The sequence below is a fragment of the Fukomys damarensis genome, unplaced genomic scaffold (assembly GCF_012274545.1).
Source record: "Fukomys damarensis isolate Sample0158 unplaced genomic scaffold, DMR_v1.0_HiC HiC_scaffold_33, whole genome shotgun sequence".
In the NCBI taxonomy this organism is placed as follows: domain Eukaryota; kingdom Metazoa; phylum Chordata; class Mammalia; order Rodentia; family Bathyergidae; genus Fukomys; species Fukomys damarensis.
The window spans coordinates 51563995-51578002 of record NW_022900945.1 but is presented as its reverse complement, the minus strand read 5'-3'; the positions used below and the strand labels follow the sequence as shown (position 1 = coordinate 51578002).

Here is a 14008-nt window from a genome sequence, read left to right as displayed (position 1 = left end):
CAAGACTTTCAGTGACTTTTAACATCAATGTGGATTACTCATCTAACTGTCCCCACACGCAGTCCATCTCCCCTCTCCCTGACACCCACATCATGATTACAACCTAAACATTTCATCACAAGTACCTGAGCCACCTACGAGACTCTGAATGAAAGATCCCCAATGGCCACGCTGAACTTCTGACTCACCGCACTAATACCCTACCGTAATAATTCTTTGATCTCATCACACCTCCAATCCACTCTCCAACACTTTCTTCCTGCTATCATTTTCCAAATTCCCAGCTGGGTCTAACTCTGTCCCTTCTCTACTTTAAAATGAACATAGCTCACAGTTGCTAGAGGAAACCACACAACTAGGTCTGCTGGTTGTACTTGGATTGCAAATTTGAGCCCAACTCAGCAACTGAGCAAAACCCTGTCTCAAAGTTAAAAATAATAAAAGGGCTGAGAAGCTCACTGCAAAGGTCCTGGGTTCAATGTCCAGTACTGGAAAAAACATTAATGACTAATAAAGGGTACTCAACCTTGCCTAGAAGTTCTACTTGTATTTATATAGTAAACTTGATTCCTAGCCTATACGATGATGATTTCACAATGTTTTCTCTTTTTACCCCTCAACTGATCTGATAACTTGGCATCAAATTTTATTGAAAAAATCAGAGGATGGCCTCATGTTCTCACCACCAAAACTATAAACCTACTGTATCTATGTATGTTCTGTTTTTTATTTGAGTTCATGTTGCTTATAGCTCTTTGGTGGCTTTCTTTTTTTTTTGGTTTTTTTGAGACACGGTCTCACTATGTAGTTGAGACTGACCTGAAACTTACTACGTAGCCCAGGCTGATCTCGAATTCACAGCGATCCTCCTGCCTCAGCCCCCAGAGTGCTGGGATTATAGGCATGTACCACCATGCCTAGGTGCTTTCTATATTTTTAAAAATCACAAAACCCAAAAACTTTTTAGCCAGGCATGGTGGTGCATACCTGTAATCCCAGCACTCAGGCAAGATCACCACAAGTTTGAGGCCAGCCTGGGCTACACAGTGAGCTCAAGGTCAGCCTGGAATACAAAGCAAGACCCTGTCTCAAAAAAACAAAAAATAACAACAACATAAAAGAAATAATTATAGTCCACTAAAAATTTTAAAAATTAGTTTAAAATAAATATTTTAAAAAACCCGTTTTTACCAGGAATTTCAAGGCCTATGTGATATAGCCCCTGCTTATTTTTTGACCTCTATTTCCTCCTTCCTTACTATATATATATATATATATATATATATATATATATATATATTCCAGCTATAGGGCTTCTTTCTGGCCTGCAGACACATCAAGTTCTTCCTTTCTTTAAGACCTATACTCTGGTATTTTCTCTGCTTGGGAGACTTTCAGTCCTAATCATTATGTTTTTGGCTTTCTAGTAATTCAAAACTGCTTTTAAATGTCACCTCCTTGGAGAGGTTCTCGCTGTTTAAAGTTGCCCCCCTACTCCCACAGTTACTTTGCAGCTTACTATCTTTTCTTTTTAGCGCTCAAGATGTCTGTTCACTTGCTTACTTTGTCTCCTCCGGAACCTCGTACCCCGCCCCAGCATGTACAGCAGCTGACACACTGAAGGCACTCACTAAACATCTGCTCTGTAAAAGAGTTAAGCAACTGAATTATTAATTACCTACATATCTAGGTTATAGTGACAAATGCTAACAGATGCCAACTGCTGATAATTGTGCATTTTGGGGGAAGATCGTTATTTTGAGCTTTGTTTGGGAATGAATCACGCAACTGAGAAAGGTTTGCTGTTGTGCACTAATTATGCGTGATAAATTCTTCTAATCTGTGGGGTCTTTCTGTGGTACTGGGGATTGAACTAAGGACTACCATATGTGCACACTAAGGGAGCACCCTGAGCTGTATCCCCACCCCTTAATTTTGAGACAGGTTTTGTTAAATTGCCCATGCTGGCCTCTTACCTATGATCCTCTTCCCTTATCCTCCCAGGCAGTAGGGATTACCGGTGTGCCCCACTGCCTGATTTATGGTTTCACTTCAGCATTAAGTAGCTAGTTTCTTGTTCCATCATTCTTACATGGAATCTATAAGCAAATTAATGATTTAAATTTTATCGAATTACTTAAAAGCCTTTGGTTTTTCAAAAAGCTTCTCAGATAGGAGAATAACTTGGGCTAGTTTTCATTCTTCCTACTTAGCTAATTTTTTTTTTTTTCAGACAGGATCTTGCTATATAGTACAGGCTGGCCTTGAACCTGAGATCCTCCTGTCTCACCCTTCTGAGTGCTGGGATTACAGGCTTGTACCACTATGCCTGGCTGACATTTCTGAATCTTGATGGTCCTTAAACATTTTATCAAAGCGAATGTACTCTAACAACAGATGTTTAGCCTTTCAACCTTACATTTTAAAAAACTGATTGTTTTTTCTGTTCTGTACCAAATTACAGAAATTTTAAAAAAAGGGACAAAGTGAAAAAATTTACTTCATCATATAAAAGAGTAATCAATGAAACTTAAAACATTTTCCTCTTTCAGAAATTCATTTACATATAAAACTCTATACATCTAAGTTGTTATCATTAGGTAAAACAATAGAATTATACCAACTGTAAATTTTTCACTTTAAAACCATCTGGGATGGTTCAGCTACATATGTTGGCCCTTTATAATATGTACTCCAAATAAAAAGAATATAAGATTATAATTTTTAAGTACAGTTTGTTTGCATTTAAAATTTCAGGTTGGGCTAAATAAATTGTTCTGGACACTTTTTTTTTTTAATTAAAATGAACCTCAGTATTAAAACTACAGCTAAAAGAAAGCCATCCTTTTCTCCTGTGTAACAAGTGGCCTTTGCTAATTAGGTCTCTCAGTTTGTGTGCTGGCCACATTTGGCAAAGTCCAGTCCTCACCAGAAATAGTAACAACCTTCTCCTAATGGCAAGGAAGAGGAAATCTATTTTTGGCTCTGATGTTTGAAACTCCAAATGCCAGATGCCATCAAACTGAACCTTAAATGGCATAAGTAAACTGACATACTACTAAAATACAGAATACAAGGATTTAGGTCCCTCCGGAACATCTGTTTCCATATTGCAAAGCAAGAGAATGTCTCAGGCTTAGCAGCAGAACACTGACATGTAAAACCAAATGAATCTTAGAATGAAACAACAGAGGGAGGTGGGGCAGAATGGTGCAATTTCAATGTTTGTCTCTGACACGACTGTAAATTTCCTACTCCCTCAGGGTTTCTGGTTTTTGCTATGAGTGTCTTTGTTGCCTTACCTGTCTCTCAGTGTGCTGAGGCCTACATAAGGATAGAGGCTTTCCTTAAGCTTCCCTTTGATGAGCTGGTCCAGGGTCTCGTGCAGGAAAGGCTGATGCTGTGTATATACATTTTCTACTCCCTAAAGCAGGGGAAAATGGTTCCTATGTTAATCTGAGATAAGGTCATACACTCAGTAGAGATTCGAACAGGAATTTAGAATTAAAAAATTACTTTAATTACGCAGAAATGCTCCAATTTTATAAAAATACTAAATTTCACACTAGCTATTATAAAGGAATTTAAAAACCGAAATAGCTTAAGTCTTTTATCATGTATTCACTGAGTCTCACTTCTTTGTGAAAATGGTAAATGACAGATAAAGCAAATGAAATGAATGATTGTATAAAAAAAGGAATTTTAAATACATAAGAGCCATGCATGGTGACGCTCGCCTGAAATCCCAGCACTCAGGAGGCTGAGGCAGGAGGATCACTGCAAGTTCCAGGCCAGTCGGGACTACACAGTGAGTTCAAGGCCAGCCTGAAGCACACAGTGAGACCCTGTCTTAGGAAAACAAAACAAGAAACACAAGAAAGTGGAAGCGCTTCGGGGAACATAAAAGGGCTAGCATATTAAAACTAATTTTTTGACCATTAAAAAAGTAAGTTACTATTTTTAAAAGATCAACAAATACTTATTTTCTCTTTAATTTTCAAAGAGAAACTACCAAAATCTTAAATTCTAAAGAAATGGGGGAAAAAATAGCTGTAACTAATGAAACGGTCCTTCTACCCTTGAGTACTTCCTGAAATATCTCCAGTTACTTCCTCACTCAGCTCTGTGAGCCACTGCTGACAGCGTTCTGATAAGGAAGCCACTACAAGAAAATGCTAAGGAGGGTGCTGCTTTCATTTCACGGCATTGGCATAGCGCTGAACCGGCTGCAGCCCTGAAGACACTTGGGAGACCGTATTTATTCAGGCTCAGCCTCGGGAGCTTTAACTGTTTCTACTTAGGAAAGCAGAAAGACGTTTATACCTTCAATCCTTTGAGGAACTGTTTGGTTATAGCCACGGCATCTTTGGGGCTGAAGAGATCACTTCCTCTAACACGTTTGCCACCATATTCAACAACTGCAGACACAAGCTATAAAAATAAAAAGGGGGTGTAGTCTTTTATTGCTTAGGATCAGGAGTTTGTTTTATAAATAATAACTTTTTTGGTTCTTTTTTGAGACAAGGTCTCACTACGTAGTGCAGGCTGGCCTTGAACTCACTATGTAGCCCAGGCTGGCCTTGAAGTCTCGGCGATCCTCCTGCCTCAGCCTCCCAAGCACTGGGATTACAGGCATGCGCCACCATGCCCAGCATAAATAATAACTTTATTAAAGACATGAAAAGACAGAATTACACATTTCTGTAAATTAAAAGAGCATTATTTATCATTTGTTGGATGTAAGACTATAACAGAATTGGCTGTTTTCTGGGATTTATATACAAGTTTGGTTACCTTTCGATACTTCTCAGAAACACCTTTATTCCTGAGGTCCACTAGAAGGCCTGGCAGGCTGTTGCTGCTGTGTCGCTCATAATGTAAAGCATAAAGCATCACCAGGCGGGCAGCATCAAACTCTGTCACTTTAGGGTTCTGCAGGAGCCTCTTTACATTCTGAAGAAAGATAAAATTGATATTTATCACCTTTACTTGAGTGATCTCTTGAATAATATCTTAGACCTAATAATTACTGAGTGGTAGTAACACTTTTGAGCTCATGATTAAGGTAACTACTATGACAATATACGGGTCATTAACTGCCTTTTGCCCACAAAAAGGACTAAATAAGGAAATATATTCCTATTGCAGTTGCTTTAGGAAAATAATGAGTTTAATACAGGGTAGTTTTTTTTTTTCTTTTTAAATAGCCTAAATCTCTTCGTTGAAATAATAAGTATATATTTTCCCATTACTTTCAATCAATAGAGCATACAATAGTTGACTTGCAAAACTCTCCTGTTTTCTCTTAAATTCAGGGTTTAAACATGGAAATAGAGACAGACTGGTACAATTCTGCATAGGACTGGGCTTAATCTCCAGGAAGCATCAGAGATAACAATTTCTCGACATGGTGGACGGAGACATAAGTGTGTAATAGCATGTAATCTCTAAATTTAGTGTTTGTAATCTTAAAATGCAAGTACCGACAGCAAAGGGACCCATAATAAATCTTGTTTAGATTCTGTCATACTTACATTAAGGGCCTTCAGTATAGTATAATATAGTATTATTCAGCAGAACAATTACTTGAATCCAAACCAATAAATACATTTGAGTCTCTATGTGCTCTAGGCATATAGAGCTGGAGAAATGAGATCATTTAGAGCAAACTTCGGTCCTCAGAGAGTTCAGGGACAATGGAGCAAAGAGGGATGAAATGAACATAATCCATTCTGAAAAAGATGATGTTTTCAGTGTACTTCGGGTCTAGGCGATTGGTAAGTTTGAAACCATATCAATGTAACATGGAAGGTATATTGATTCATGTGTAATTTTTCCAACATGGGGAGGCCTCCTTGCTATGAAAGAGGAAGCTTTATCAATATGTTAATGAAAAAAATTAAAATCCCACAGAAGTGTTTCCTGCAGGAAGTATTTAGTTGTGTAACTGAACAAGCTACCGTGCTTTTCATTATGTTAAGCTATCAAAGGAAGGGGTAAGTGCAAATGAAAAGGAAGCAATGATATTTCATTGTTTTAAAAATAAAAACAAACAAACAAAAAATAAAAACAGGGCCAGGGATGTAGCTCAGTGGTGCCCTACCTGCCTGGCAAGCACAAGGTCCTGAGTTTGATTCCCAGTACCAAAAATCAATCAATGAATCAACCAATCAATAAATACAAACGAATACAACAACCACAGTGCTAGGACTGAACCCAGGGCCTTGTGCATTCAGAGCAAGTGCTCGAACACTAAGCCAGCCCCCTAGTCTTCCTTTTTTTTTAATAGCTTAAATTGTTATTTCCCTGCTGAAATAAGGAACAGATACTATTTCCACTACTTCAATCAATACAGTACACAACAGAATAGCCTGTAGAGATTTAACTGTGTTAATATTTTATTAGGATTATTTTTATTAGTGCTCTGATTACAAGGTTATACAGATTTCTTTTTTGTTTTAGTTTTATAGATTCAGTGCTGGGATTACAGGCACATGCCACAAATCCTGGCTAGCTATATAGATTTTAAGTGGTCTGCTTATATCCCTATTTTCCTACAGTTCTTACTTATTTTTAGTACATGACTTTGTAGAACATGAGGTTTTTTAGGAAAAAATATGTGGTATTATAATAGCTGCATATGTATGCAAAAGTAACAAAAACAAAACAAAAAATATAAACTGATAATTGGTACAATAGGGGAAAGGGAGACAAAAAAAAAAAGGAGAAAGTATAACTAGTTGCTGTGGGATCAGGAAAGATTTCATAAAAGAGGTAACATCTACAAAAGGCCTCCAAGAATAAAAAATGTTGGAATTACAGATTAATATAGAGAATTAGTATTGAAACTGAAAACAGTGCCACTATATAGAGAAATACGAAAGTCAGAGGAAACATGAAAGTGGCAAGGGTTGGAAGGCACTGGATTCTAAGGACATAACAAGACATTCACATACATTATCTCCTTAGCACCGCGCAACAACCCAGTCCTGCACAGAAAGAGCGGGCACTAAGAGGACATGGGGAACCTCCCAGGTAGCTTTCAAGTACAGATCTCTCTTAGAGGAAACCCTGCTGCTGTTTTGCAGGTTAAAATTTCACTACCATTATCCCTAAGAGATCAAAAAAGGAAGAAATGTCTCATTTAGAACCTACATTCATATACATTTTCTTACTTATTTTCCTTTTGTGGAAACCTTTCCACATAGGAACCACGAAGCAGCCTATTTAGAATATCTGCTCAGATGTTTCTCTATTTTCTAGCATAATGTGAAGAAAACGTTCTATGATACAACTTATTTATCACATACACATACACTTACATAATTGCATCTCTTAATCAACTTGGCACAAGTTTAAAAGACTGAGAAATTCCATCTGGAGTCCTGGTTGTCACTCTTCTTCCGGGCCTAACGCTTCACTTCCTGCCTGGCAGCCATGCTCCTTTTGCCTCTAATCCACTCAATTTCTGTCTGACCTGAACTTGCAAGCAAATCTGAGACAGCTAAGTAACCCTAAACCTACACGAGTAGCGTGGAAATAGTCAAAGAGAGTTTTCAGTAAACAGTTCGTACCCTTTCTGCTCGTTTCCTTTCTAATTACCTTCACTTGGATCTTGATTTGATTTCCCTTCCAAGAATCCATTCCTATTTTTTGAGATTTGCTACTGGTATTCAGATTTTCTGGCTTCACTCAGTACTTCCTTGAGGACTTGACCCAGATTCAAACTAGGATTACTTTGAGCAGACCATTTTTGCCTATTTTTGAGCTCTTTTAGACCTAATCCGTGGCATAGGTCCATTTTCTGGTAGACTTATCTATTTCCTCATGAAAAGGAATCTGTAGGTATAAACTGAGTTCTTTCTCCCTTTTTAGCTATTCCAATCTTGGAAAAGATCTCTCAATCCTTGTCTGCCTTAATTCCATGTTATTTTTCTTACTTCATTTTGAACTACTTCCCTTTTGGCTATGTGACTCATAACTGACCAACAGTGGCATACTTTATACTGAGATTCCAGGGTCCTAACCAGAAAAAAAGAGCAAAAAGAATTACAGGCTTCTATCTGCCCAGAAGGTATGTGTTATATGGTAGCATTTATTTGATGGAAATATATCTGACTCTTTGGATTCTTTTTATGAAAATTTCCACAACCCTGCAACTATCAAGAGAGAAAGGTAAACTGTTACATAACCTCAATGGATGAATAAACAGAAAACTATTGTCTACTTAAGATTGGACTAAAAAACTTTGTACTTTGTCTTTAGAGGTTAACTTTCCAAAAAAAAAAAAAAAGTAACATCTACTCAGAAGAGATCAAGGAAAACAATTATTTTCCAATATTTGCAGATTCTTCCAATGTTTCTGGCTACTTTTGTACTTTTTTTGCTTTTTTCTATCAAAACTATGATGAGGCAGTACAGCGAGAAAAAAAATGTAAGACACCTACATTTTAAACTATTACACAAATTAGAGATGAACTCAGTAATCAAAGAGAGCCTTCTTCTTTTTTTTGCTTTAGTTTAACCTAAATACAGAATCACTCCTGTACACATTTATGCAAACAGTCAATGAATAACAAAATAAATCAGCAGATTAGGATAGCAAGACGGAATTGGTATGTGTTCATTCAACATGCTGATCTGATTTTTTTTAAAAATGAGCCTGACTGAACAGCCTGAAAGAACAGTGTTGTGGGAATACACAGAGCTATCTTGGAAAAATGATAAAAGTCGGCAAGACTCAGTTTCATTGACTATACAGCATCTCAATCAGTCCTGTATTCTTTTTCTCAAGCACTACTCAGTGCAGTTCAGCTTTGTTGGAGGTCTTCTGGTCAACAGTTTCTGAAATACTAGTGAAGTGTTGTTTAGAGGTAAAAAAGATAATTTTTACTCTTAATTGATCAACATAGTGCAATTTGTCTCAAGCAGTTTGGAAAAAAAAGATTTTGATGAGAAAAATCAGGAAGAGATTCAAGGTCATCAGTAGACTACAAACAGGTTCTGGCTGTCATAAAGAAAACAGAAATGTACATATGATCAAATAATAGTCACCTAATGTTGACAGTTAATATTTGTTGCCAGTTGTAAGTACTTGGTATCATATTAAGGACTCCTTGCCTCCTCACCACAATCTCTGAAGTAAGAACTGTTATTTTCTACCATTTCACAAACAAAAAGAATGGGGATCAGAGTGGTTCACAATCATTTTCAAATCCACGTCATCAGAGGCCGATGCACACAAACATTATTCTGTATTTCTTCAATAGAACTCTTCTTCCTCTTTTCTAACATATATTAAGTGATTCTTTACTATGTGCCATTAACTTTGTGATTTGAGAACTTTAACCAAGGTCAGGAAAGAAGGATATAAAATGAAAGGCTGAGATATGACAACATGGGTGGAACTAGAGGCTGGGGATTGCTCACTTTCTGAAGATGTTTCGCTTTGTGATATGAAAAATCTTCCTTACAAGTCAAACAAATCTTTTTTGATGATATGCTTCAATGATAAGATTTTGGTCTAGTGAAAGCACTAGGTTCTAGGGAAATTCCTTCTAAATCAAAAACTTGTTAGCCTGTAGGGTAATGGGTTATAAGTAGCAGCCATATATAGGTTAATTTTTAGCAATATATGAGCATTTTTTTCTTGCCACGATACGCTTACTATTCAGTAAAGCAAACCCCATCTCTACTCAAAAACCTCAATTCATTGCTTTATGACGTATTGCTACCTAAGGTCAAGCCAAGGAATGCTACAACCCATCTAGGGGTCAGACCCCTGGCATCCAATCACTACCAAACAAAAGTTCCCTTTATGATCTATTTAAATCATGTTACCAAAGAAATCCTTTATGGTAAGGGAATCCAAGTCTGCAGCTTACTGTAAAGCCCCAACACTGTACCCTGGACAAGAAAACCTTCAAAAAATAAGTTTTAGCAATGTCAAATAGATCACAAATAGAGGTTATATATTTAAAATATCTACTTTTAAAGTGTACAAAAAGTAAAGTTTCAGGCGAGAAGTTACAATAATTTTTTCTACTTGATTTCCAAATGGTGGAGAGATATAAAGGGCTTTAAAGTGAGTTAGTGACTAAGTCTGGTTTTACTGTTTTAAAGGGGAGAAAAATCAAATGATAAAGAAGCATAAGTAAATTTAAATTTAGTTATCAGACAAACTTTTGTTTTTAGTAAGAAGTAGAAGACTCATTTTATTGAGATAAACATAGTAACACTTCTAACAGACCCACTTATCAACCATAAACTATTATTGTGAGTTGTTTAAAGTAGGTTGGCTAAGTTAAATACATTATGGTACAGTACATCTTTACAAAGGATATTATTTAGCAGTTAAAAAGAATGAGTCTTTAGGCTCAGATCTGGAACAGTCTCTGAGATACAGGGTTAAGTGAAAAAACAAATGCAGAACTCTATGTAGAGTGTGGTGACATGCGGATTAAAAGACAGACACAAACACACCACCTTGCACATACATGGGATAACTAAGGATGCATATGAAACTATTACCAGGCTGGGGGTGGCGCAGGGTTCCTATAACCCAACAACTTGGGAGGCTGAGGCAGGAGAACCACAAGTTCAAACCCAGCTGTGGCAATTTAGTCAGACCTTGTTGGAAAATAAAAAACAAGGGACAGGGATATAGCTCAGTGGTAGAGCACCCCCAGTTCAATTGCTAGCACCGCAAAACTGAAACAAAGAGCTAAAACAAACACAAATTTAAAAATACCCTCATAGTAACAGACTCAGCTGTTATTATACTCCTCTCTCACCAAATATTTATATTAACTATTTAGAATTAGACACTTTAAAAATAATAATATCAGAATAACAGTTCTCTGTGAAGATGTAGGAACACAGTGATAAAACTAAAACAGTGATGAAAAAGCACTTCACATAAATGTAATTAGTATCTTTATGATTTACAAAATGGTAGTGCTTTCAGAGGAAACCTCAATAAACACTTAAAAAATTGTAAATAAAAAAAAATGTAAATCCCCAAAACTGTAAGTCCCAGTAAAGATTTTAAAATAACAGAGTACCGGCAAGTGGATTTCTTTCTTTTGATTATATTATATATTTAAAAAATTACACTTGGAAGAAGGGAACCAACATTCACAAAATGCCCATCATATGGGAAACATTTTATATACTGTACTGAATCACTGTAACAATGCGAGGGTCTGCAATTACTATCCCTGCTGTGTGGGCAAAGTCAGTACATTTCCAAAGAAACTCTGATAAGTAAAGGGAGGTATAAACCGAGACAGTCTGGGTCCAAAGCCTGTGCTGTTTCCAATACCAAGGTGGCTGCATTTTATGAAATTAACTTTAGAATAAAGAGTCCTATAAATGAGGAAATGTGCTTCTTGGAAGTATCTTAGAAATGACTATCTCCTAAAGGACACGTCTTCCTAAATTCCTTGTTAGGGATGCTACATTTTGTCATTTCTCAGGAACCTGGGAATTACTTCTAATTTATTCTGCCTTTCTACCCTTATATCCAATTTGTCATTTAATTGTTTCCTCCATTTTCAATGTCCCTCAGATTTGCTCCGTACTATACATTTTTATGTCTATCACTGTAAGTCTACAAACCTCTCTGACTTCGGCTTTTCACCTCCATTTCATTCTTACTAGACTAAATTTCCTAAAATACTGCTTTTATAACAACTTTCTACTCAAGATCGTACACTGGGCCTCTCCGCCTACCTCAGCAAGTACAAATTCCTCTTACAAGCTTCTTCATAAGCTGGTTCCTGTCTACATACTCAATTTTATCTTTTATTTCTCTTCTACCCCTACTCTCAAAAGGTCAGATGTTTATTACCTCCTGCATACTTGGGCATCTTTGCTGTTGCTGTTATTCCTGGCTGAAATCCTCCTCCAAATTCTATTCATTCTTTATGAGCATCATCCTCCTACTCCTTTCCCTAAGAAATTCTTCCTAATAATCTCAAAGCCTATTACAGTCAGTATCACAATTCTGAATTCATTCAATAGCATCTTGAAGCACCGTGTAATTTTTTCTTGTACTTTAGTTTTGTCTCTTCAACTAGACTAGAAAATTTCTTGAGGTCAAGGTTTGATTATGTCACTTTTCTTCTAAAATCTTTTGTAGTTCCCATCATTTAAAGATTAAAGCGTATACCTAAAATGTACCAAAAAACTTAATGATTTTTTTAAAAAGAAAGAAAGAAACAAACAAACAAAAAGAAATAAAAAGAAAAAGCTCAACCTCTTTTCATTGACCATAAACCGGCCCCAACCTGCCTTTCCAGTTTATCTAAACCACTCTCCAGCTTGTGCCCTGCTCTATCTACACTGAACTATTGTTCTGCTGAGAATGTTTTCATGTTTCTCCTTTTTCTCCACTTATCTGTCCAAACCAATCTCCTGTTATCTTCTCTAAGAAGCTCTCAGAAGCCTCATCCTTGGGGAAAAGAGGTGCCCTTCCTCTGTATTTTCATACTCCTGTGTAAGTATCTCGATTATAGCAATTGCGGCACGGCACCACAACTCCATACAGTCTTTCTCCCTGTAGTGTGAGTACATTAAGAAAAAGGATGGTATCTTATTCATCTCTGTAGACCTAGGTCCTCACAGCAGTATCCATGTGTAGAAGGCATTCACGTGTTTGCGGAATGAAAAGCAATCTTCAGTAATTAAAAAAAAGTGCATTTTAATGCACCTTTTACCTTTCAATGTCTCCCTAATAACCTGTGAGATAGGTATTATTATGCCTATTTTACAATGAGGAAACTGGCTCAGCAACAATGTTGCAGCTCCAGATCACAAATCCAGTACTGGTAAACCAAACACTAACATACAGATCTGATTCCAGTCTAGTGGTCTTTCTAGTAAACTGGCGACCCTCATAAATACCCAATTAACTGACTGCACACTATACTTCTTCCGTGGCTCTGATTATAAATCTATCTTAAATGGTGTTCATTTTGTGTTCCTGTCTACCTCCTTGCTAAACTCAATTCCATGTTGGTGAAGAAGCATTCCTTGCCTTTGCATCTCTCGCTCTGCCTGGCACAGTCTTATACAAAGTAGTTGCTCATCAAATTGCACTGACCTGGAGAGCACTCGAATGGTCATTCTGACAGGCCAGTTCCTGCTCAACCTCCGAAACCTCCAGCAGGTTCCGCTCACTGACCAGCCGAGACAGTTCTCCAACCACTGTCACGTGCTTTGACACAGTCCCAGACATCTTCTTGAACTGTGGGTAATTCTCAACGAAGGCCTGCCGCATGAGAAAAACATTAATGGGGGATTCTGTTATTTTCTGGCTGAGGATAGGCATGTACGAAGGAGGAATTTTTAAATGCTGTAGTTGTTCTTCTGCCCAGGCTGAAGCACCTATAACTCTCTTTCTGCTATGCTTAAGAAGAGAGTAACTGATAATGTGGCAATAGTTGCATCTTTAAAGTGTACAAATATGAAGAGTGGAAAGAAGCACATGGCTTATTATGAATTTTCACTGCATTTTTTACAAAAGAGAGACATTAAAGAAAATATATCACACCAAATAAAATGAATCGAGGTAGAAATCAGACCCAGAAGATTCCAAAAATGTTGCTTACACGATTAATTCCAAAGTGTCACATATAAGTCATCCATGTATATGTTCGATTTACCTTCATATCTGCTATTGATTCTAGTTTTTGCTGTTCTTTTGGTTTCTTCTTTTGGAAGTCTTCCATGAGATTCTTTATATTACTACCAATCTCTGCAAAGTTCAGGTGCATATTCTGCAAAAAAGAATGATGGAAGCACAATTAGTCTTTCAGACAATTTAAAAGAGGTGAAAAAGAATCCTGAACACAGAATTGAAGGGCAAATTCCACTTTAATTAACAAATCTGGACATTAGCCAGGACATTAGTGATGAATACCACTATTATTCTCCCAAAGAGCTACCGGAAGAGACGGAAGTGAATAACTTCATGATTTCTTAAAAAAAAAAAAAAAAAAAAAAA

At 36.9% G+C, this 14008-nt stretch overlaps 1 protein-coding gene across 2 annotated transcripts in view; it reads right to left on the bottom strand.

Annotated features, from left to right (window-relative positions):
- Positions 1 to 14008, bottom strand: part of Vps45 (vacuolar protein sorting 45 homolog) — a 62377-nt gene that overhangs the window by 33935 nt on the left and 14434 nt on the right. For both annotated transcript variants that reach the window (XM_010616367.3, XM_033758420.1), the window contains 5 exons: positions 13668 to 13781; positions 13106 to 13273; positions 4795 to 4953; positions 4324 to 4431; positions 3303 to 3424 (listed from right to left, as the gene is read on the bottom strand). In XM_010616367.3, the coding sequence (XP_010614669.1) occupies positions 3303 to 3424; positions 4324 to 4431; positions 4795 to 4953; positions 13106 to 13273; positions 13668 to 13781 (671 nt within the window). The remainder of the gene's footprint in view (positions 1 to 3302; positions 3425 to 4323; positions 4432 to 4794; positions 4954 to 13105; positions 13274 to 13667; positions 13782 to 14008) is intronic.